The sequence below is a fragment of the Schistocerca gregaria genome, chromosome 1, assembly GCF_023897955.1.
Source record: "Schistocerca gregaria isolate iqSchGreg1 chromosome 1, iqSchGreg1.2, whole genome shotgun sequence".
Taxonomy (NCBI): Eukaryota; Metazoa; Arthropoda; class Insecta; order Orthoptera; family Acrididae; genus Schistocerca; species Schistocerca gregaria.
In genome coordinates, this window is record NC_064920.1 from 629,324,342 (window position 1) to 629,350,521 (window position 26,180).

Sequence of the window (26,180 nt, forward strand, 5' to 3'; positions counted from 1 at the left end):
TACAGCTCATTATTACACCCTTCAAGAAGCTGATGTCTATTTCTGCCCTAATTGAGAGAGTACAAGTGGACCTGCAGATAGACACCTCCTCTACCACAATTATTGACTGGGCTACATATCAGAAGCTGGGAGTATCTCCCCCCCCCCCCCCCCTCCCTGTAAAATTTTTGATACCCCTTCCGTAGTTTCAGTAATGACCTTGTCTCTGTTATGGGAATGTTTTCAGCCCAGATCCAGTACGAATCCAAGACACTCATGGCTTGTATATTGGTCGTAGCCCACCCTGGCGCTTGCAACCTCCTGGGCTTGGACCTCTTTCGTGCCTTGGTCTTACAGACCTGCAACCCTATACCCACCATTAATGCTGTGGATGGTGGCCCTTACACGGAAGAGCTTTTTGACAAATATCTATTGGCATTCTCAAGACTTCCTCTTGAGTAAACAATTTAGAAGCACACATCACCTTTTTGCCGTCGGTGGTTCTGAAGTTCTAATGGCCAGTTCCATACTGTTTGCTCTATAAGACAGGTTCCACAAGGAACTGCAATGGCTTCAAGATGAGCGAATTTTAACGCCAGTTTCCAACAGCAGATCGGCTACTCTCTCAATAATTGTGGAAAAACCAAACGGTCTTTCATGATTTTAGTGCCACAGTTAATTCCTGAGCAGTGATAGATTCATACCCAATCCCCAAATTGGATGACATCCTAACTAAACTTGATGATGATAAAGTGCTTGCCAAGACTGAGCTACAGGAGGCCTACTACAGCTGCCACCAGATGCAGCTTCTCAGGAAGTGCTTATCATCAACATGCCTTTTGGGTTGTTTCAATAACATTGGCTGCCATTTGTCATTTTGAGATTGCCTGCCATTTTTTCAAAGATATCTTGAACAGTTAATCCATGACATCCCTGGTACAGCTAATTATCTGGATGATATCTTGGTCACTGGCATATTTATTGAGAACATCGCACGCAACTTTGATGCTCTTTTTTCCCCTTTTCAATAAAGTTCAGCTGCACTGTAACAATGACAAATGTACCCTCTTCATTCAACAAATGGAATACTTAGGACATGTGCTTCCTGCTACTGGGTCATCCTACCCCTAAGTATGCAGAGACAAAGGCTGCCTCTGTCCAAAGATAAACCTCAACTAAAGTCAGTGCGTGGACAACTCTTACAAGAGATTTATTCCAAATGCCACAGCACTAGCCAAACCTTTGCACCAGCTGCTCTGCAAAAATGTTCCATGAAACTGGTTGCCACAATGTGACAGAGCATTTTGTGCCCTATGGCTCACACTCCTGCAACTCTCTCACAAGTGATGGATGGGAGAGAATGGGCCAGTTGCTTTTGTTTTGAAGAGCTTGAATGCTGCACAGTGCCGCAACAGTCAGATTGAAAAGTAGATTCTAGTGATCGTCTTTGGAATTAAGAAGTTTCACAACACCCTCTACAGTCGACAGTTCATCCTTCTCACTGACCATAAGCTGCTGCTTCCACTGCTCCAGTCCACTGCCACCGTCCCCACGATGATGGCATGATGCTTACAACACTGGGCCTCTTTCTATCGAGCTACACATAAGAGATCAAGTTCTGCTCCACAGCACGCCATGCCAATGCTGACTTACTTTCCAGGCTGCCCATTGGACAAGACCTGGCCTTTGGTGCAGATCCAGATATTTGTTTCTGCATGGATGCAGTGGCAAAGGAGATGGTTGCCCAGCTTCCACCTGATGTAAACCTCGTCGGACAGCACACAACCAGTGACCCCATACTCTGAGAAGTTCTACACTATATCCACCAGGGCTGGGCTTCCAACTATAACATGTTGGCACATCCTGACCTGCAGTCATTCTGAGGGCACCAGCAGGAACTGTTTACACTGCAAGGCTTCACTACTCATGCAGGGTCAAAATGGCCAGACATGGAGGGTTATTCCGCGTGCCCTCGACCTTTTCCAAGAGTGCCATGGGGGCGGTCCCCACCAAGTGGCTGGCACAGTGACACGTCTACTAGAGGGACGTGGACACTGCAATAACCAACATGGTCGCTGCCTGCTCCAAGTGTCAAAGCAAGCAAGCTGACCCAGCTCGATGATACTCCCCTTGCCCACTACAACACCACCTTTGTCCCGCATCAATCTCGATTTTGTGGGTCTATTCCTTGGAGCATCCTAGCTTATCATTACTGATGCTGGTGTGGTGTTTCCATTTGCAATTAAGATGACATCTACCTCTGCAAGAAAGACGATCAAAGCCCTCACACATATTTTTGCCTTGGAACGTCTCCCTGAAATGGACCTCAGTTCACCTCTTCCTTTTATGCCATGAATGGAATCTCTCTCATTCATATGACACCGGTCCATCTGGCATCCAGTGGCATCACTGACCAGTTTGTCCACACAGCAAGACCCAAATGGCAAAACTGTGTCATCATCACTCCTTGGATGACGCATTCATTTGCTTTTTGGCATCATACCGGATCAATACGCAGGAGGGGATCTCTCCAGTGGGATGCTTACACAGTCAACCAAATCGCTCCTCTCTTTGCATACTTCACCCCAAGGAACAGCAGGGCCACCCACCCCATTCCAGACAGCACCACTTCTCCTTGCAGGACCCAGTGTGGGCAACAAACTGTGTATGAGGTCAATACCACTGGCTCCCTGCTACAGTGCTCCGCATCCTTGCCTGTGCAATGCTCGAAGTTATTGTACAAGATGACTCCTGTGGTCACAAACACATCAATCAGGTCTGACAACAGCATAGCTTTATTCCACTGACAGAAAATGTACCTCAATTTTCTGTTCCAGACACCCAGCACGACGATGGCCTTCCTCGGAGTGCCAACATCGGTGCGTCTCTCCAATGGGACAGGAGCTGTCTGATGACACAGCCTGACAACCCAATGGAAGTCGATCCCACTCCACCCTTATTCACCTCCCAGACTGAGCCAGCAGGACACGAGTAACCTTACCTCTGTCACTTTGAGAGAAATGGCATGTCACAAAAGAGGTCAGGAGCCAACAAGGGGGTGTAGATCGGCAAGATAGGTCGCTCCCCTCACGAACCCGTTGCTGCACCCGCCAATGTCACATACAGGCAATCAGGTGGCCGTGTATCTTTACCCTGCTAGTATTTAGGATGGTGCCCATGCTGATCACAGCAGTTACAACATAGCCAGACAAGAGAAGAAGTCTACTCTGGATTCAGCACTGCCTCAACCGCACTCTGCCTTTGCCACCAAGGGAGCTCGGCAACGTGCTCACGGGCCTTTCGGTATTCTATCAGATTCACTTGGCAAGACAATAGAAATTGTGAAGTCATACAGCTCGTAAGTTATGTATTAGTTTGTTCCAATGTTTTTGCTCAAGTAGAGTAGTCAACGTAGTGGAGGATGAATTCTGACTGTAGAAGATTTCATTGTTTTGTTTTCTCAACTATGACTTGTACTCCAAGTACTTACATTTAGCTGTGAACTTATTTTCCTGTTAGGAACTTATTACAAAGTTTGTTACTTGTTTATGATGGTCTACAAAGACCATATGGTTTAATTAATTGTGTTCTTAAACACAGAGGATGAACTAAATGCCAGTGTGTGTCTAGTGAAGTGTTCCAAGTCCTGGATACTTCAGTATGGGGTTTCGCAGCAGTTACCTGGTTCATACACTCAAACTGACAGCTGTTCATCAGCAATGAAGGCTGGAATTTGAACACAAATACTGCCACTGGACGTTTACTGAATGGTGGCATATGACCGATGAATCAAGTTTTACGCTCCATCAGACTGAAAGTAAACAACCCACAACAACTGTCAGAATGGTCCGGGGCAGAGAAGGAAGTATTATGGTCTGAGGAATGTTGGAAGCATTATAGTCCGAGGAGTGTTTTCATGGCATCCCTGGTAATCTCGTTATTCTGAAAGAGACAATAGATTAACAAAAGTATGCATCTATCCTTGCATACCATGTCCACCCCTCTACACAGTCTGTTTTTCCTTGGTACAATGGCCTCTACTAGCAGGACAGTGCTACGTATCGCACAGCTTTTGTGTACATGCATGGTTCAGAGAGCCCCAGGAAGAGTTTACTGTACTTTCCTGGGCAGCAAACTTCACTGATTTAAGCCATATTGAAAATTTGTGGGACTATCTTGATCAAGTTGTTCATGCCGTGGACTTCAAGTGAGAAATCTAGCACAACTGGCTACGGCACTGGAGTTGGCATGGTTCCACATCCCAGTCGGTATCTTCCAGAACCTCACTGACAATCTGCCTGCACATCTCACAGGCATTTGACAGGTGATCATGTCAATGTGACTGGACAGTGTAATTCTCTGGCATTTTCCACAGCATATGGCACCACATCTGTTTCAAAAGCTACCATCAATTCTTAGTTCCAAATGGTGTGTTACCAGACAGAGGGTAATGCCACATCTGACTGCAAGGAACAGTGCCATCACAGAGTCCAAAATTATCAGTCAGTCACCCAACATGAAAAATAACATGGCAGTTCACTAAATAACAAGCTTTCTGAGTTAACACTTCGCAGCTGAAAGACAGTGCCGTTCACCACAAACATCGCATGATATTTTCTGTACTATATGAGAGCTAGACATCTCCCACTTACTTCATCCATGAGGCCATGAGCAAAACCATCACTATGCGCCACTTTCCATGGCATCTAACCGGGCATCTTCCTGATTGCAGCAGTCACTAAAATTCCTGTAAACTTGGTTCTTGTGCCGCATCATCATATAGTGCTCAAACCTGGTCCACTAGGATTGTCAACAATATTCTATGTTCCATAAAAACACGGGAGAACTGCCGGATATCAGTAACTTCCTGCCATGATATTTCGGCGCAGAGTCTTCTGGCGTCATCCGAAGTTTTCTCTGTCAAATTAACAACAGATCGTAGAGTCTGTGCTAGCAAAAGGGCTGAATTTTGCTCCTACACCTGTTGCACTGCCACTAGTGGATTTCATCAGTGCCATCGAAGAAGCTGTACGCCGTCTTGATACAAATGAAGAGGAGGAAGTTCATAGAGAGTCTTGCCGTGTATTGACCAGGGGTGCACCAATGAAGAATAACATCTCCCCCATAGAGAGGATAGCCCTCCGTAACTTACGAGCAGATGTAGATACAGTAGTCTTAAAATCTGCCAAAGGAAATGCTACTGTCCTCATGCCAAGGGATGAATATATTAATAAGATCAATGTTTTATTATGTGATTCAACGTATCGCAAAATCGATAAGGATCCCATGAGCCGAGTAGTGCGAAAAACAGCAGAACTTTTATCAAATAGTTCTCTACCGAAGGAGGTCATCGAGAGACTGAAACCAAACAGTTCAGTTCCACCTAGGCTATATGGACTGCCCAAGATCCACAAGGAAAATGTGCCATTATGTCCAATTGTGAGTAACATTGGAGTAGCCACCTACGACCTAGCAAAATTCTTGGCATCTTAGCTCAAACCAATGATAGGAAAGTGTGCACATCACATAAAGAATTCTGGTGATTTTATCAGTTGACTTCAGTCACTACAACTGCAAAGTAGTGATTTATTGGTCAGTTTTGATGTGGTTTCACTGTTCACAAAGGTGCCTCTGGTGCACTCACTACACCTCATTGGCAATATGTTTGGTGCAGACATTACAGGGTTGTTTGAGCACAGTCTCTCCTCTACATATTTTATATTTAACAACGAATTTTACAAACAATCTGATGGTGTCACCATGGGGAGTCCTTTGTCTTCCCTGGTAGCCAATCTTTTTATGGAGGATTTTGAGGAGAGAGCACTCGACTCTGCCACTTTTAAACCGACAGTATTTTGGCGGTACGTTGATGACACTTTTTTAGTGTGGCCTCATGGTCTGCACTGTCTCCAAGAATTTTTACGTCACATGAACTCCATACATGAAAACAAAGTTTACCATGGAGATAGAGAGAGATGGTTGTCTGCCATTTTTAGACATCTTGGTGCGACGGAAGAGTGACGGCACACTTGGTCACTCGGTGTACAGAAAGCCCACTCATACAGACCTGTATCTACAAGCTACAAGTTGCCACCATCCAGCACAAACAATGGGCATTCTCAAAACCTTGGTCCACCGTGCCCATACTATCTCTGACGCTGACCGTCTTCAAGTGGAACTGGAACACCTGCAAAAAGTATTTTTGAAGAATGGCTTTTCACCTAAGCAAGTGAACAGAGTGATGAAGACCTACAAACGACGGAAAAAGGAAGAGGAAGAGGCTTTCAGGTCGACTGTTTATCTACCATTTATTGGGAATATTTCTTCACAGATAGGCAGAATATTGAGAAAGTATCAAGTGAGAGTCATCTTTCATCCTCCTTCCAAAATTTCATCACTGGTGGGATCTGTTAAAGACGATCTGGGCCACGTAAACCAGGTGTTTACAAAATTCCGTGTAAATGCGGCAAATCATATATAGGGCAAATAACACGAACTGTGCAGGAACGCACTGTGGAACACCAACGGCATTACGAAGACACAAAAATTTTGGCCCATACATCAAACTTTTGGAGCTCGATTATCAATGAATCTGTGGAAATAAGATTGTCTGACAACGAGACTCTCATCAATCGAGATAGCGGTTATCAGCTGAACTCTGCTTGGAATCCTGTTATAGAGAAACTTCGTAGTCGATGAACATCGACCTGACACTGATACGCAAGGCTTTCACAGTGGAGGGCGTGAGGTGCAGTGCACGGAGCCGTTATGAATGCGCACGCTGAGCAGCGCATGCACAGTGTCACCTCAGAAGGCTATATATAGCGGAGCTCAGTGCGTACTCGACGGTACTACTACAGGGCACTCACCTGAAGATGGCCAGAAGACTCTGCACCAAAATATCGTGGCAGGAAGTTACTGATATCCGGCACTTCTCCCGTGTTTTTATGGAACAATCAGTACGCCGGGAAAGCTTTAAACATCACAATATCCTATGTCTTTTGTCACAGCACTAAGGTCACTTAATTTTGGGAACCACAACATTACATATCTACCACCAGGCCTCACTGCTCGAGAATGCACCAGTTACCAAGTTTGTCAGGCCACACCACATCTATGAGGGTTGTTCAAAAAGTAAGGTGACTTTTCAAATTACGAGGGGCAATGTACATTCGATTAATCATCTTTTTTTTCTTATGTTGGTACACATGTCCTGAACATATGTTCACAGTTTCAAGTGTACAGCATACTTTGTTTGTTTTTTGACAGATAGAAAGGTTAGACGCATTTTAATGTGCTCGGTAAATTTTGATTATTATAAAAAAATGGAGCAAAGAATTTGCATCACATTTTGTATGAAAATTGGAAATGTTGACATTGGCATATGGTGAGTCTGCTCTAAGTAAAATAAATGTTTACAGGTGGTACAAGCTCTTCCAAGATGGCCGATAAGATGCCAATGATGAATCTCGCTTTGGACGCCCCAGCACACCAACAACAGATGATAACGTTGAAGCTGTGAAGAAAATTGTTTTGGAAAATCATCGAATTACCGTAAGGAAAGTTGCTGAGGACATTGGCATATCGTTTGGCTCATGTCATGCAATTTTTTCTGATGTTTTGGGCACGAGATATGTGTCACCTAAGTTTGTTCCAAAACTTCTCAATTTTGATCAGAAGAACCATCGCGAGTGCATAACTCAGGAGCTCTTGAATGACGTCAACGATGATCCTGATTTACTCAAAAGGGTCATCGTAATTGACAATGAAACATGGGTTTACAGTTCTGACGTCGAAACCACAGCCCGATAGTCCCAATGGAAGCATCCTGGAGAGCCAAGACCGAAAAAAGCAAGTCAAGTTGCTCACAATTTTTTTCAATTACTGTGACATAGTGCATCATGAATTTTTGCCTCATGGTCATACGCTCAATAAGGAGTCTCACCTTGAGATTATGCAGCATTTGTGAGAAGCAATACACAAAAAACATCTGGAATTGTGCAAAAACAATTCATGGCTTTTGTATCATGACAATGCACCTGCTCATTCGTCGTTGCCTGTGAGAGATTTTTTGGCTGAAAACAACACAACAATCATGCCTCAGCCACCATATTCACTGGATTTGCCCCCCTGCGATGTTTTCCTGTTCCCAAAAGTGAAGAGACCTATGAAAGGACGAAGATTTTCAATGACTGAGGAAATAAAAACTGCATCGCTGGAAGGACTCAAGGCTGCACCAAAAAGTGCTTACAAGAAGTACTTCAAGGATTGGAAGAAGTGTTGGCACAAGTGTATTGTATCTGAGGGGGATTACTATGAAGGGGACAACATGAATATTGATGAATAAATAAATATTTTTTCATAAAAATATAAAGTCACCTTACTTTTTTAACACATCCCGTATATAAAGCCATTTGCTTAGCAGAAACCTTTTCAGTGTTATTTACATGCCCAATGAATAGTGAAACAATAAATAGATTAATTTAGTCACACATTATTCTCATATAAACAGGAATGACAAAAAAAGTAAATTAGTGACAAGTTTTGTTAGGAGTTCAGGTGTTACAGGGCTCAGTTAGACAACATGAATTTAACTGTGTATAAGCTGCCAGCATGCATCAGATCCTACAGTGCAAGCAGCAGCATTATGATCCAACTTTTAGCAGCACACAAGGCATGAGACTAGCATTAGCAGTGTTACTTGTCTCTGCCGAAGGCACGACCAGAAATTTCACTAGAGGTTGTTCGACAACTTTGGCCAACATCTTTGTCACAGTATGCTCCTCTGGCAGTTTTTGGTGGGATCATGGAGGTTAGACTATTTCACTGAGGAGACTAGATAGAACCTATTCTAACATGTTGAGTACTGTACACTTTTAACTCAGTTATTGGAATAGCCAGACAACTTTTATGAATATGTGAGATGGTGAGAGAACTGTTCTTTTAAATACTTGAAATGATTTGTAGTGTCACTGAAAAGCTAGATACAAACATTCTGGACAACTTCAAATAAATTCATCGAAACAGAAAAACATTAATCTTCAATGACTATCATTTAGCATGTGAGTGAAAGATGAATACAAATTTTGGAATAAGATACTCGGAACACTTAAAGCACTGAAAAGGAGGAACACATACACCACTTTTGGAAATGATCTCACATTAAAGAATCACTATCCTACTTGCATAAATATGTTGGTAAGCTGTAAAGATAATCTGTAGACAGCCTCTGTCCAGCTACTGCAATCCAAAAAAGATCCACTACAGTAACTTTAAGCATAAAAATTAACATAAACCACCTTTCTCACTTGCACAGATAATTTTTGAGATTATAACCAAGGTTTAGAGTTTCCAATAACGATTTTGTCTGCATGAGATGCTGCATTTTAAGTACAAACATGAGATAGGAATGACTAGACAGCCACACAACATGTATAATGCAGTATACTTACTTACTATAAAACTCTTAAGTTGTTCAAAACCTTTAGTTTCCAATAGAGTAGCAATTTTAGACGATAGATTCTGAGATATATCAGTGTTGCTATATATCTTGCCTTCACGATGCTACTAACTCCTCCTTTCTTGTATTAAACTTAAAAATTTCTCATGCTCCACATTGTGTGTGTGCGAATGTTGTCCAGTTCCACAGAAGAAAACAAACTGAGATGAATTCCACTGACCATTATCTGAAGCCTGTAAGTAGGGCATTGAGATTGGGTGCACTGAGACTGAACATGTAATGGCATACTGATGTGAAAAGATTGGCCATACTCAGCCACTGCCAGTGGAATGCTCCAGTGTCAGGCCCACTGTGGCTGCAGCCTGCATATTAGCAAAACATTGTTCAGTATTTTTTGAAGAAATTTAATAATTTAATACTGTATTGCCTCATTTAGTTTTCCTTCTCAGACCACATAACTGCCAAAGTGGTAACATAAACAGCATGTCACTGAAATGCATAGTCTCATCAAATGGTACCAGCTCAAATGTAAAAAAGCAGACAGTGGTACTTCATATGTAAATACCTTGATACGACACATATTGATTCAGCATGTTCCACATGAAGTTGCCTATATGAAAGCATCAAACTTTGAAACCACCGCTGAAAGAAGTGTTGACTACAGCAAACACATTCAAAACCATTCTGTAGGTTGATGTTGAAATACAATGGATCCAGGCAGGAGGAAAAAAAACAAAGCAATGACAGGTTTCTTCAAGCACATGGCTCAGCAGAGTCCAAGTCACTCTTCAGATGTTTACATTGTGTTTATATTCAAAAATGGTATTAAATTATGCCAAAATTGCTATTCAGTGCACAGCTTCCAGACTACTTGTACACTTTGTGACAAATGGGGGCATTTGGAATCCATCTGCCTAGAGAACAGTGCAGACTGTTTCACTTGTGTAACATCAAACCAATGAAAGTGATTGTTATTCAGCTTGAAGCTAGATGCATTCACATGCTCCCTCTACTTTCAGAAAACAATTGGGACTTTTTAGCAAACATGGGAGTTGTAAGTCATACTGTCATACACCGAACATTAAGCATCTTTTAGATTTCTGTTACATGACCAAGTACATTTGGTATCATAGATCACACATTATGAGATTTAGTAAGCTTATGGCTAGCTCTTCTTCCATATGACCTGAGCTGCTAAAGCCATTTTCAGATTCATATTTTCCTGAAGGCAGATATAAAACTGATATATTACTGCACAATGCCCATTTGTTCCACCTTAAGTGACACTGCAATGTTAGGAATGGATCAGCTGGCAGACAAAATAATAATATTGCTGATAACTTCCACCCAATAAATTCCACTCTCATTACCACCAAGAAGAAGCAGTCACCACAGACCCTAATTGTTCCAACAATTAGGATCTGTGGTGACTGTAAGGCAGCAATCAGTGCCCAGCAGCAATCAGTGCCCAAAGTGAAACTGGTACGTACCCATTTCCACTGCGGACAAAAGGACTGTTGATTAAACTCACAGATGAATAATGTTTTTACTCAGTTGTCAGCTGTAAGCCAAATACATGAAATATTTCATGGACGGCGCCACCCCAGAACGAACCACATCATTAATCTATAAAGAAAATTACCTCAGCACAAAATGTGCAGGATTCCAGAAATTTCAGCTGCAAGCTCAACTATTACGTTAAGTTTACTCCAGATGCCATAAAATTATTTGCATCGCTATGCCACATCTGCCAGAGAGACGTCCCTTACTGTTGATTTTAGGATTGTAAATAGTTATCACTGTGAGCTGCATGCCTTGCGCATTTTGACTAGTAAATTGACATGTGATTGCCCTGAATGATTTCAAAATGATACTAGGTCCATCATCTTCCACTGGAAGGCAATGGTAAAATTTGACAATATCTCACTTGCCTCTCTGAGCACAATGTGATTATTTTCAGATCGAGAAACTGTTGGCCATATTGTTCACCTTCTCTTGGCATAATGCATGACTAACAAGTTCATGGGTGAATGGCTGGATATCAGTGTCCAATGGGCACAATATTTCCCAAAGTGACCAAACTGCCATCATCAGATGCAGTTTTTCACTAAACCTGATGACGACAACATGACCACCTGGCAAAAAATTGTACCCTTTAGACACTGACATCCAGCCATACACATGCGAACTATTTTGTCATATTGTTCATGTTAAGGAAATTTCAGTAATATCTATGCAGCATGATATTCCATCTAATTAAGGACCATATGCCACTGCCTGACATTTTAATCACACATGAGGCTGCTTAGCTTATACAGCTCTGCATCTGTAACAACGGGTGTGCACCCTGACAATTTACAAATATGAAACATTCCCCCACCCTCCCCTACAAAACATGTAAAAGCTGATGCCTTGTTCTGTCTATTCTAGTAGCATATTTTGTATTAAGGAAAATGGGTATTTTGCCTTGGACACAGCCAACTCTAACAGGACACCAGATTTTCTCATGTATGACTTCTACATTGCTCAAAAAGCAGAACACAACCCAATCTCATGGAATCTTCAAGTGTTCATACCTTCAAAGTGGCAGATGGTTGATGCAGCCATCAGAAAATATTATCATGTACAACATTCTCTAGTGGCACAACACAGTGTTATTCTCCTTCATACACCCACAGACATAACTGGAAAGGTCCTTTGCATATTACACTGCCATCACTGTGGTGTAACATGGATGAGTGAATATTGTTATTGCCCCTGCAACAATGAGGACATCAAGCACCTCAACAGGTTTGTAAAGTCTGTTTTAAGCCTTTGGTTGTACCCAAAACAGACTTCAGCCCCTGGCTGACACCATCAGAGCCACAAGTATTGATGTATGTTGTTTTTGTTGCTCCTTTCTACAATTCTGGAGGATCTCAACATTTCTTGAATTTTCCACATATGATACTCATTATTATGGATAACTTTCTGTGAGTTCTAAGAATAGTTCTCACATGCACATATAATAGTCACAGATGACAGACTCTCTTTTGATTAACATTGGTGATTTATCAGGAATTATCTGCTAGAAACTAGATTACAAATCTGAGTATGCCCCCCAAAACATTCACAGACAAATGGGGAAGTATGATGATGGTTCAGATTTTTCAGGTGCATGACTGTCCTGGTAAAGAAAAAGGATGATGCATTAACATTTTTTCTAAGCACATAGCGGACAATTCCAATAACAGCAAGAGACAGATTGAAATATTACGTGACCATCAACAGTGAACAGTACAACAACTATTCTATGCTTGGGACCATTGGCAGGTAATTCAGCATTAGCCTGAGTTCCATCCTAGGAAGACAGTAACTCACATCTTCAAAATCCAATGAAAATGGACACTGGGAATCACTATTCAGAGAGACAGTGTTTAAAGATGAACACCTACATGTCATCAAACATGGTCATCTGACACCAAACTCAAGTGATATAGTGACATTTCAGTTTATATGGTAAGATGCAGCCTGTCCCACTGACAACAGACTCTAGCTTGTCTCCTGTATATGAAACAACTTTCTATCTGTGTTTCTGCCAGAAATAAATTGGGCAGTTCTTACTATGAACACTTGGGGCCTCTTGCATTGCAACTCCTAGATGTCAAGATGCATGACTTTAGCACCCCAAAACCTTCACACATAATCTGCCATGACACGTAGTTGACCTTGCCTGGCACTACTCAACCAACAAGGGATGGTGTTTGAAGGGGGGTGGGATTTGGTAACAGTCAAAGTTTGCAAGTCTTCTATTTCCCATATTTCCGATAGTTTATACAGACTCTGAGTTCCAAATGGGATGTCAATAGGCAGACAACTATGCTATGACCAAGTGGAAGGAGTAGTATGATCCACAGAAGATAAGAATAGCAACCAACCATTATTAGGTTACACATCTCTGATGACAAAGCATTTACTCTTATAAGCTTTTTGGATAATTGTTTCGAAGCCTAAAGCTATTGCTGTTCACTGTAAGCACTGTGCAATTTCCATGTATCAAGTAGCACTGATACTGACAATTTTCATTGTCCCTTATTTCTGCATACTACCACTGCAATGTGATGAATTCCACGCCAGTTTGGCAGCCCTTTTCCTGTTAATTGCCAGCAGTCTTCATTCTGCCTGTGTGCTTGGTCCCACTGTCCCTGCACCATGTCTACATATGCATCTATCTTCTTCAAATCACCCCTATGGTGTATGGTAGAGGGTACTTCATGTACCAGTGTCACTTCTCTCCTTTCCTGTTCCAGTTGTGAATGGCATGGATAGGGAGAATAATTGTTGATAAGAGTTATGCCAACTTGAATCTTTCTAATTTTACCTTGGTGGACATTTTGTGAGACACACAATATTTAGTAGGAAGCAATAATTGGTCGCCTTTTCTATGAATGTACACTCTTGAAATTTTAAGAATAAACCACTCAGTGATACACATCGTCTCTCTTGGAGCATCTGCCAGAAGAGACGGAAGAACATCTCCAGGTCAGACTCAGGGAGTAGCTACAACGCCATGCGGGGTGCCATCCCACTATGCCAAGGTTGCTTACCTCTGAGTAAAGGCTCTGATATCTGCTAATGAGTCTCAATTTTCAGTAATCCAACATCTGCTGAGTTTCTAGTTTGCTGACACCACACCACTATCACGCCACCCGCACTGCAGCAGCCCTTCCCATGCTGCTATGCCAGCTATGTGGCCGGCATATGAATAAAGAAGTGAAGCCAACCTTGCATTCTTCCAGTAACATCAACGTATTCTGTAGACTGCATTAATAATCAACTACCACTAAAATGCTACAAAGAAAGTTACACCATATTTGTACCTGTATCTGTGAATGACAACTGATTATCTAGCTACTAAAGCTCTTTGTGAATATATCTTGATGTACTTTCACTAATGTTTTTTCAAGGTTTCACAATGTTCCACACACTTGAACAAACAGAAAACATTTATGTTAGGCAGTATTTTTGTCCAATATTTTTCCAGGTAGATTCCTTTCCTGAAGTGTGATTCTAAAAGGTCTGCAAAACACCCACCTATACTTCACATGGTCATAAGATTCAAACATTTTCAAGCCAAAAATTTCTTTGTATGTGAGCACAGGTGAATGCCAGAGGATGCAAAGTCTGGGGAGTATGATGTATATTCTAACACTTAGTACTCAAATCACAATGCCAAAACTCTTTTACAGTCAAAGACAAAAACAGGAAAATTTGGATTTAATGTCCCACCAACAATTCTGTTGAAGACAACGTGGAAGTTTGGTTACAGCAAGGATGGCATGTGATTTGGGCCATGTACTTTTCGAAGGATCCATTCTGTCACTCATTTTAATTAATTTAGAAAAAAACAAGGAAACCTAAAATACTGATGATGACAACGAAATCTGAAAACCAGTCCTCCTGCATGTGAGTCTAATGTGCTAACCACTTTATCGCCTCATTCAGTACCATTGTGGGCAGGTCCATTGTCCTGAAAAAGGTATTTATTTTTCTTTTACTACCCAGGCCTCTTCAAACATAATTTTTCATCCAGTGGGTCTTGAAGACTTGCCGAAAAACACTGCCCTCGAGCCTTCAAATGGCTGGAATCAACTTCACATTTTTAGTGCACGTCCACTGACTCCCACCCACTGCCTTGACTGTTCCTTGATTTCTAATGTAGACCTACATCTTATCTACAGCAAAAAATCAACATTAAAAAATGTTCTATTATATTTAAAGAGGCCAAACATTTTCAACAAATGCAGCATAATTACCATACAAAGCTTTTCTTCACATAAAATACAGGGTGTTTGGAAATTCCTGTTACGGGCTTCTAGGGCATGTAGAGGAGAGTGGGTAGATAATGTTTTGAATAGGAACCCATGTCTGGAAACTTTGTTTCCATGCTACACACATTTGAAAGCAGGTTTGCTAGATAGGTATGCAACAGGGTAGTCATGGTGGGGTGGGGGGTTACAGTGGATTGACTGATGTCATCTGACATCTATCCTACGTCTCTGACCAGGTTCGAGTCTCATTTACAGGTCTGTGAGTGTTAGAGCAACATAGCCGATTACACATTTGCAGAATACACTGATATGATCCTTCTGAATGGCGAAGCTCACAGTTGTTCTCCACACTGTCTGACTCCACTGCATACCCTTTATGCCACAATTACGCAATGGCTTAGAGATAGGATACCTTCACTATCAGCAGGCATGACTGTGATCCTCCAAGCAGATGCCACACACCCTAACTGGAAGAAGCCATACTGCATCATGTTGAAGAGAACTCAGTAAACTACCAATTTCTTTAATATTAATGAGTGGAATTGTAAAACAAATGACATACTCAGTCACACTTAATCAATTACTTGTAAAAGTGGTCACCTTACCAACGTGTTTTCAAATAATTGTAGCATGGAAACTGTATATTATCAGACAGGGGTTCCAAATCAAAATATTATCTGCTCACTTCCCTCTACAAGTCCTAGAAGTCTTAAAGGGAATTCCTGAACACACTGTATACCACATCCTTTTTTATGATATGCTTATGAAATCAATTACTTCAGACACCTTTGATTGCTCATTTTCAGTCATCAATTTTTTGATATTTTCGCTTGGTTGTTGGAGGTTTAGGACATCTTTCACGCACATTATTTTCAAAAGAAGTATGGTCATGTCTCAATTTGGTCATCAATTCTTTAACTGTTGAAAATGGAGAAGCAGACTCCTTACAAACCTTCATCAACTTTGGATAAATTTCTGTTCAGGATAAGTCACCTAGACCATCTAATTTCATAATGACATGTGAATTTACAGCTATCACCATAATGTACACATACACCAAATATATTTCACATGGTAAAATATACTTACAAGAGTAAATCAGTGCAGGAAAAATTTGCTCATTTCTCTCTTGTGCTGTTTCAACCAGTATGCGGAGTGGTCCTTTTGGGCTCAAAACTGCTATCAGATCTGTTAAGTAATAACATTAAGAAGAATAATTGAGAACAGTACAAAAAACTTAACACATCAATAAAATAAGTCAATACTATTCTGTAATATGAACTTGCATGTTTTCAAAGATAAAAGTTGTATTTCCAAATAAATGCCTCACTTTGCAAAAGTAGGAGCAGTAGAAGGGCTACATGCCCATAAGCTCCACCTCCCTCACTCAATGCTGCCACAATATTTATGCTACGCACTTCATGCATAACATTTACCCACACTGACTTCTCCTACCCAAGAAAGGGATATCATAAACTGCTTCATCACTTGTTCTAATATGAAGAGCCCAGATACAAAGCAAAGTGAAACATGACTGTCAAAAATGGTTATTACTGTGTTATGCACATGGTACTGATAGAGCACCAAGATTTTTCTCTGATTCAGTAATTGAGCCCAGTGTTCAAGGAAAATTTTACCAACCGTTTGTTTCCTTTTGCTAAGTGCTGAGCTGTGTGTTGAAATGGGAAGTGGACAGTGGCTGAAAAATTACAAAATAGTCCAGGACAGCATCAAAAAATGCATCCAGTAAAACATAACACCACTGACCATGATTCACATTTAAGTCAGCAAAAAGCATTTTAAAACAATTGGATGACCACACTCTTTCACAATGATTGAACTGTTTAGGTCTAAGGGAGACCATTCAAACTTGCTAGCTTTTGGATTTATCCTTTGACAAGCTAGAGTAAACACACACACACACACACACACACACACACACACACCTGTGCCCCCAATATGGTGACAGATAGTGCCAATGCTATTTTGTGGCAGATGGACTGGTTGTGATGGGGGTAGTGTCAGGTTGGATGGGGAGAGGGAGTTGGGAGTCAGGGAGAGAGACTGGGAATGGGTGGATAGCAGCTCAGAGAGAGGCAGCTGGCTTGCTGGCTAGGAATGTAGGCGGGAGGAGTGGCAGGTATATGGGCTGGCAAGACTGTAGTGACCCGTGGGAAGCAGCACATGCTGAGGGCGATGTGAGGTCATGAGCTGGGAGGAGTGACAGGACACAGGAAGGGGAAACTTTTGGGGACAGCAGATTACCTGCTCCACCAAACAGTTTCCCCTTCCGCCGTCCTGTTATCCCCTCGCACTTCCCGTCCTTGTTTTTTTTTTTTTATTACTCTAACTCGTCAAAGGATAAATCCAAAAGCTAGCTGGTTTTCTGTCTTTTGTTTGTTCCTATCAACAACTAAACACATCTGCTTGTCGGTGAGTGGTCTCCTTTAACCCTAAAGTATTTACAATCAAAAAGAACTTTTCTACAACATAGACCGAAGTCTGAGTGCCAACACACTTACCTATTAACTAAGTTGTCTTTGTCTTAGAGTTTTCTTATGTACAGAGACACTAGATTTTTCTAGTTAACCCTTAACATGATAGCAAAAAAATGACATTGGCAACAATGTAACACCAATTTCTAACTGCTGTATAACCACCCTCTTCACTGTCTAACAAAGTAACATGGACAGACTGCAGCAAAAAGCTATAAACAATGTAGGACATATGAGGTCTGTTCAAAAAATTATGGAACATTCATAATTTTGCATCAATGGTGTGTTGGAGCGAGATGTGGTTGACATCCCTGTACGTGCCTGTGTATAATGTGTAACTGCTGGAAGTTTCATTGTTATATGTCTGTTAATTATTGTTCAGTGCTACACTGAGTAGAGCATTGTGTCACACAGTTTGCAAATTTCGAGATGGCAGAGTTAGAGGAGCAATGCGTCTGCATTAAAATTTGTGTGAAACTCAAGGAAACCTTTAGACACACACCAAATTATGCAGGAAGTGTATGGTGATGAGTGCTTAAGCTGTATACGGTCTTACGAATGGTTCACGTGGTTTAAACATGGCTGGACGAAAGTTGATGATGACCCTCGTTCAAGATGCCTTTTGACATCTACTGACGACACTCATGTCAGGAATGTCAACAAAACTGTGCATGCCAATTGAAGACTGACTGTCCGAGAGATTGAAGAAGAATGTAATATTTCAGTTGGATTATGTCATGAAATCCTTACGGCATCTTGGAATGCAACATGTTGCTGCCAAGTTCGTCCCAAGGCTCATGAGTCAAGACCAGAAAATCCTTCACCTCGCAGTCTGTGAAGAGCTTTTGGATAGTGCACATGAGAGAAGTTCCTTAAGAGAATCATAATTGGTGTGTTACTATTGCACAAGAAACAAAATCACTGTGCGCCTCATCCTCCACCGAAAGATGAAAATCCTGTTGAAAGGACGAAGATTTGCAACAATAGCCAAGTAAAAGAAAATTCGCAGAAAGCGCTTCGCATGATCCAATAAGAGGCAAACCAAGAGTCCTTCTGGAAGTGGAGATGGTGTTGGGGGCAGTGTATAAATTGTGGAGGAGAGTATTTTGAAGGAGAGAATGCACAATGAGTAAAACATAAGTACAAAACAATTCTGTAAACAAAGTTCCGGAATTCTTTGAACAGATCTCTTATACAGCACTAGGCTTTCTTCAGATATTATCCTTTTCACTGATCCAACTAGTAGCTCCTAAGAGTGTTATTCTTGTTCACAGATAGTTACAGTTATAAGTTTAAACTATCCAATGTTACTAGAAATGTTTCACAGTTCATATATAAGGAGAAAGAGACAGGCAGATAATTATGAATGTTCCACTTTGATATTTGTTTCATAAGTGACCGACACTGAACTTGATTAACAAATCCTAAGTTTGGATCTTATGCGATGACTTTAACCAAAATATGAGAATAACGTAACAGATAAATAGAAAAATAAGATAAAAGTATTATTCGCAACTGTCAATACAAATATAGACAATTTGTGGTAAACTAACCTTATTCTTAATCACTAAAGGTTAACTAGCTTTGGTCTTGTAGGAAGCTTTTTTCAGCTGATATCAAGTACATGTTTGACTGGGAGAATAGTGTAGCAGGAATCACTTGTAAATGTCCTTGTATGCTTGAAACAAGGTTTTTTTAATTTTTTTTAAATAAAACTTCTTACAACCGAAGTTTCTGCTGTTGCCATAAGAAATGGAATGACCTATTATGTCTGTTCATGGATAAAGCAGGTGGTAGATGTCGGTTTACTGGTAGAATACTACAGATGTGCAATCGATCTACAAAGGAGATTGCTTACAAATCACTTGAGTGACTGGCTCTAGAATATTGCTCAAGAGTGTGGGACCCAAACCAGATATGATTAATGGGAGATATTGAACATATGCAGAGATGGACAGCATAAATGGAATATTTGTTTAATCCATGGGAGAATGTCACAGAGATATTGAAGGAACTGAACTGGCAGACTCTTCTACATCTACATCTACATCTACATCCATACTCCGCAAGCCACCTGACGGTGTGTGGCGGAGGGTACCCTGAGTACCTCTATCGGTTCTCCCTTCTATTCCAGTCTCGTATTGTACGTGGAAAGAAGGATTGTCGGTATGCTTCTGTGTGGGCTCTAATCTCTCTGATTTTATCCTCATGGTCTCTTCGCGAGATATACGTAGGAGGGAGCAATATACTGCTTGACTCTTCGGTGAAGGTATGTTCTCGAAACTTTAACAAAAGCCCGTACCGAGCTACTGAGTGTCTCTCCTGCAGAGTCTTCCACTGGAGTTTATCTATCATCTCCGTAACGCTTTCGCAATTACTAAATGATCCTGTAACGAAGCGCGCTGCTCTCCGTTGGATCTTCTCTATCTCTTCTATCTACCCTACCTGGTGCGGATCCCACACTGCTGAGCAGTATTCAAGCATTGGGCGAACAAGCGTACTGTAACCTACTTCCTTTGTTGTCGGATTGCATTTCCTTAGGATTCTTCCAATGAATCTCAGTCTGACATCTGCTTTACCGACAATCAACTTTATATGATTATTCCATTTTAAATCACTCCTAATGAGTACTCCCAGATAATTTATGGAATTAACTACTTCCAGTTGCTGACCTGCTATTTTGTAGCTAAATGATAAGGGACCTATCTTTCTATGTATTCGCATCACATTACACTTGTCTACATTGAGATTCAATTGCCATTCCGTGCACCATGCGTCAATTCGCTGCAGATCCTCCTGCATTTCAGTACAATTTTCCATTGTTGCAACCTCTCGATACACCACAGCATCATCTGCAAAAAGCCTCAGTGAACTTCCGATGTCATCCACCAGGTCATTTATGTATATTGTGAATAGCAACGGTCCTATGACACTCCCCTGCGGCACACCTGAAATCACTCTTACTTCGGAAGACTTCTCTTGAAGATAGATGTAAAATATCCCAAGAAAGTCTACTAGCAGACTTTCAAGAACCATCTTTAAATGATGACTCTAGGAATGTACTGCAATACCCTCTGTATCGCTCACATAGGGATTGTGATGATAAGATCACACTAATTACTGCACGCACAGAGACATTCAAACAATCATTCTTACTGCACTCCATATCTAAATAGAACATGAAGAAACCCTAATAAATGGTAAGTGGGGTGTACCCTCTGCTATACACCTCACAGTTGTTGTAGATGTAGGTGTAAATACTTACAATGCTTTGGAACAATGCTATGAAAATATAAGTAAGAAACACTAAGAGTTACATGAAATCTGTACCTACCCCAGATTGAAATTACTGCCAATACAACCCAAGTTGTCCACTCCGGTAGGTATTTGATGAACACCAGTGCCATAAGAGCAGCAACAAATATGAGATATGCTTGCTGAAGACGCAGAGGACCTCGCCAGTGGATGCATATCATCCCAACAACACCAAAGTTCCACATAAGGAAAACAAGAGTAATGTAATCCATTGGCACATTGAAAGCTCTAAGAACTTCCCTGAAATCATATTTAATACTAATCAAAAATCCAAACATACAAACAAAACTTTAAAATAATGTTACTCACATAGTTCAAAAGAATACAGAAAAAAAGTGGCTGAAAGCCTACCAAATATTCATTTTTTCACTGGAGTTTTCAAGATGACAATGAGTTCATTAGTAGCTAAAAATTTTACAGTTAACAGCAAGTTACTGAAAATGCATGTTCCCGAATAACAAATGCTTTTTCAAAATAAAGTGATTTTAAAGCCTTTTTCTCCTAGTATTTATTTTGTGACATGGAATATTGCTCTGAAAGAGATTAACAGGATGTATCATAACAGCAAAAACTGATACAGGTGAAAGCATAAAAGACAAAAATGTTCCAGTAAATATGGGTCTGCTTATGAGCTGTCTGCAAGATAGTTGCTAATGTGTGGTTACAAGCCACAACTGATTTCACAGTGAAATGTTGCCTACTTAATAAAATAAATGTGAAATGCATGTTTCTGGATATAGACGCCAACTAAGTTATCTCAAATTTCACCCGAAGACCATGGTCAACAAGAAATAGAGTAATCAGGTTACTTTCCATTTGGAAAGCATTTGCACTCATTGACTGTGTATATTGCAGCAATCAGTTGTCCTTTTTAAATTTTATTATGTAGGGCTAGATTTTGGCTAGAAGCTAGCCATTCTCAATGCTAAGAATACAAGAAGTACATACTCAGATGATGTCATAAAAAGTTACAAGTAATGGCTTAACGCATATTGTTTGTATATTACATACCATTATTATTTTCACTCAAAGCATTTAATTCCCTGTTGATCAGGCTTCACCCACAGTTCATTGCGGAAGGCAGGCTGTATGGAGAACACAAGGCACCATCTACATGAACTACATATATAAAATTGAAGGGAAGTAAACCACTTCAAATTTGCATAAGAATTACATAAAATGAAACATCTGTAAAATTCTTTACATTGTAGTCCTACTTATTTTGTAGTTGCCGGCAAGTAATAAAATTTCCATGTTAACTCCTTGTGAGTGTGTTGTTATTATTAAAACATCTAAATTATGTCAGATGGGTAAAACTTTTTAAATTAAAAAAAAATTATAAGAAACAAGAAGAGACATGCTGTATACACCTATTAGTTGATATGGCTTAAATATTTTTATCTTTATATTTTATCTCCCTTTATTAAAATATAATAAGTATATTGTTCATCATATTTACTAAATAGTTCATAGATGGCGCTAAATGTCAGTCAGATGCATGGTTGGTGCAATTTGGCCATTCCGCTATAGATATAGAGGGTACTAACTTCATTATACCTTAAAACCAATTTTCCTTGTAAATGCAAAATAACCAATATACTGAATTGCTGTTAATAATACTGTATATACATCTGAGCTATATCATGGAAGAAGTTCTGTTGGTTTAGAATTATAATCATCGTACTCGTATAGTATTATGAAAATGGCTGCTACATATTGGCAAGACAGCAAGTGTTAACTTGTTCCCCCTGGGTCAAACCCTACACTGTTTCCCAGCAACAAATCTTTGAATAATTCCCAGAACTGTGCATTTTTCATAACAACCTGATCATTAATCAGGTTGCTGTAGGTACTTTTGTGATGGCAGAAGATGTCGAGCTCTTCTAGGAGTTTGAGGAACCTGATCTTCTCGCACTTATGGAGCAACCTCATATTGGATGTCGAAGTTGGCACCTTATGTTTTGTTGTAAGCAAATGTGCAGCCATACTCGATTTCTCCATGATATCTTTTCTTCCCAATGCGACATGTTCCCCAAACCTGATTTCCAGCCTCCTTCCTGTTTGGCCAATGTAACAGGCCCTACAATCTGGGCAATCGATTGTATAACTCCAGAAGCATGAAATATGTTTTTTACATCTACAGAGTGTTGCAAAGTACATCCTAAGTTATTTTTAGTACCAAAAGACACTATCATATTGTACCTTCTAAGGATAGTTGCAATCCTAGTGCTCATTTTTCTGTGGTAAGGTAAGCTGACAAACTTAGTATGTTCTTTAGAAGCTGTATTTTTATTGTAAAGCATCATCCTATTTTTGTATTTATTAGCTATGTTCTTGTAGCATGCCGAAACAAGTGACAAGGGAAATGAATAACTATAAGCTTGATATCCTGGGATTGAGTGAAGTGAGATGGCCAGAGTTTGGTGAAATGCAGACATCATATGGAATTATGTTTTTATATTCAGAATGTGAAGAGGAACACCAGGATGGAGTTGGGCTATTGTTGACCAAGGCAGCAAAGGAGAGCCTTCTAGTATAGAGATCTGTGTCCAGTAGGATCATGACTGCCAGATTTACGACGAAGGTCCGAAACGTGACACTTATCCAATGCTATGCTCCCACAGAGACATCAGAGACTTAGAAGGAGGAGGAGTTCTATTACCTGCTACGAGAGATTGTAAGGAAACAAGCTGATAACGGACTTAGACAAAAAAGATATCCTCATTGCTATGGGAGACATAAATGCCAAGGTGGGAGATAACAATGAGGGTTTGGAACAGATAATGGGGGTACATGGCTTCTGTGAAATGAATGACAATGGGGAAAGATTTAGTGACTTCTGCGCAAGCCATGACTTTGTAATAAGAATGACCTTGTTTCCTCATCGGAGATGTTGTAAGATAACATGGGTATCCCAAGATTATAATACACAAAATCAAATTGACCACATCACAGAATCCAGGAAATTCAAGAGGAGCCTGGAAGATATGCGAATAGAAGAGGAGCAGACACAGGTAGCGGCCACCTTCTTATTACTGCCTGTTTCTGAATTAAGATTGTGGCTTCCAGAAAGAAATTCAAGCCATGGTATAGCAGATTTGATGTAGATAAACTGAAAGATCCACAGATAACTGAGGGGTTCCAACTGGAGCTCTGGAATAGATTCCAGGTGCTGGAACTGGAGAAGGCTGAGGATAAGGACATGGAGGAAATGTGGATAGAAGTTAAGAATACGTTTGTGCAAGTGAGTGAAAGACAACTTGGCTTTAAAAATTGCATGTAGAGAGATTGGATGTCCAGACATACCTGGAGGAAAATCACCCATAGAATGGAGGCCAAGGGAAGAGTAAATCAGAGCAGGACAAGGCAACAAAAAGCACAGGCACAAGCTGATTATAGAGCAGCAGATAAGGAAGTGAAAAGGAGTGTGAGAAGAAACCACAGAAGATGGATAGATGAACAGACTGATAGAGCAGAACAGGCAGCACAGAGAGGGGGTGTGAAAGAACTATATGACGTCACTAAATTGCTCTCCAAGAAAAGCTTCCAGAAGAACCGAACAGTAAGGAGAGATACTAATTACACATGAAGAACAATCATTTAGGTGGAAGGAACATTTTAAAGAATGTTCTAAATAGAGACCTCACAGTGGAGGTAGAAGAACAAGAACAAACGGAATACAATGATCCTAATCCCAGCATTGGTGTAAATGCACCCACAAAAGCAGAAATTCGGACGGCACTGAAGCAGATCAAGAATGGGAAGGCACCAGGACCAGATAATATAACATCTGAGATGTTGAAAACAGACTTGGACACCACTGTCGAGTTATTGTACATCCTCTTAGAGAAGATATGGAGAGAGCAGAAACTGCCAACAGATTGGAAACGAAGTATTATCGTGAAAATACTCAAAAAAGGAGATGTTACCAACTGCAACAACTGGCAGGCATTACCCTATTGTCAGTACCGAGTAAGGATCATTTTAAACCGCATTAAGAAAGGAACAACTGAGGAGAGAGCAGACAGGTTTTAGCTGTGCAGACCTTATCAATACACTCAGAATTATTCTGCAACAAAGTGTGGAGCGGCAACACACCCTCTACCTTACCTTCATTGACTTTGAAAAGTCAAAGAGCCGTGGGATACTCTTGCAAAATATGGCATTCCAACAAAAATCATCATCATCATCATCATCATCATCAAGGAAATGTATGAAGACTATGAATGCCAAGTACTACATAATGGAGAACTAACAGAGCCTTTCCAAGTTAATTCGGAGTACGGCAAGGGTGTATTCTTTCGCCAACACTATTTCTTTTGGTGCTGGACCATGTGGTGAAGAGAGTGATGGGGAGACAGAAGAGAGGTGTACAATGGGGCATGCAGGATAGGCTCAAAGATCTAGATTTCGCATACGACATTTGCTTAATGGCACAATGATATCGAGACATCGAAGAGAAACTGGCCAGGTTACAGAGAGAGGAGGAAGTTGTAGGCCTCAAGATATAAATATTCGCAGCACCAAAGAAATGCGGATAAATTCGACCATCAGGAATAGGCTGGCCATTAATGGAGAGGACGTAGAACAGGCCCAATCTTTCCTCTATCTCAGAAGTATAGTCACGACTACAGAAGGTGCTGAGGAGGACGTCCGTAGCTGCATCCACAAATCAAATGGTGCATTTGTACAACTGTAACCTGTCTGGAGAAATGGGCACATCTCAAAGAAGACCAAACTCTGGATTTTCAATAGCAATGTGAAGGCTAGTCTTTTGCATGGTTGTGAAACTTGGAAGGTGAATAACCACATAAAAAATCAGCTCCAAGTTTTTATCAACCACTGTCTCTGGCGTATTTTAAATGTAAGATGGCCAGATATAATGACAAATGAAGATCTTTGGAGGGAGACAAATCAGCAACCAATCAATTTACAAATCAAAGAAAGAAAATGGAACTGGATTGAGCATACATTGAGGAAACCAGAAGGAGCTGTTGGAAGGATGGCATTGGTTTGGAACCCTCAAGGAGTTAGAAAATGTGGGCATCCCAAATAGACGTGGAAAAGGACGATCGAGAGAGAAGCTGCACAGGATGGGAAAGCCTGGAGTGAAGTGAAGTA

General features: G+C 40.7%; 1 protein-coding gene across 4 annotated transcripts in view; it reads right to left on the reverse strand.

Moving 5' to 3' along the window:
• The window catches only part of LOC126359950 (presenilin homolog), a 155,804-nt gene that overhangs the window by 48,576 nt on the left and 81,048 nt on the right, over positions 1 to 26,180 (reverse strand). For all 4 annotated transcript variants that reach the window (XM_050007669.1, XM_050007671.1, XM_050007670.1 and 1 more), the window contains 2 exons: positions 21,079 to 21,299; positions 16,339 to 16,437 (listed from right to left, as the gene is read on the reverse strand). In XM_050007669.1, coding sequence (XP_049863626.1) covers positions 16,339 to 16,437; positions 21,079 to 21,299 — 320 coding nt within the window. The remainder of the gene's footprint in view (positions 1 to 16,338; positions 16,438 to 21,078; positions 21,300 to 26,180) is intronic.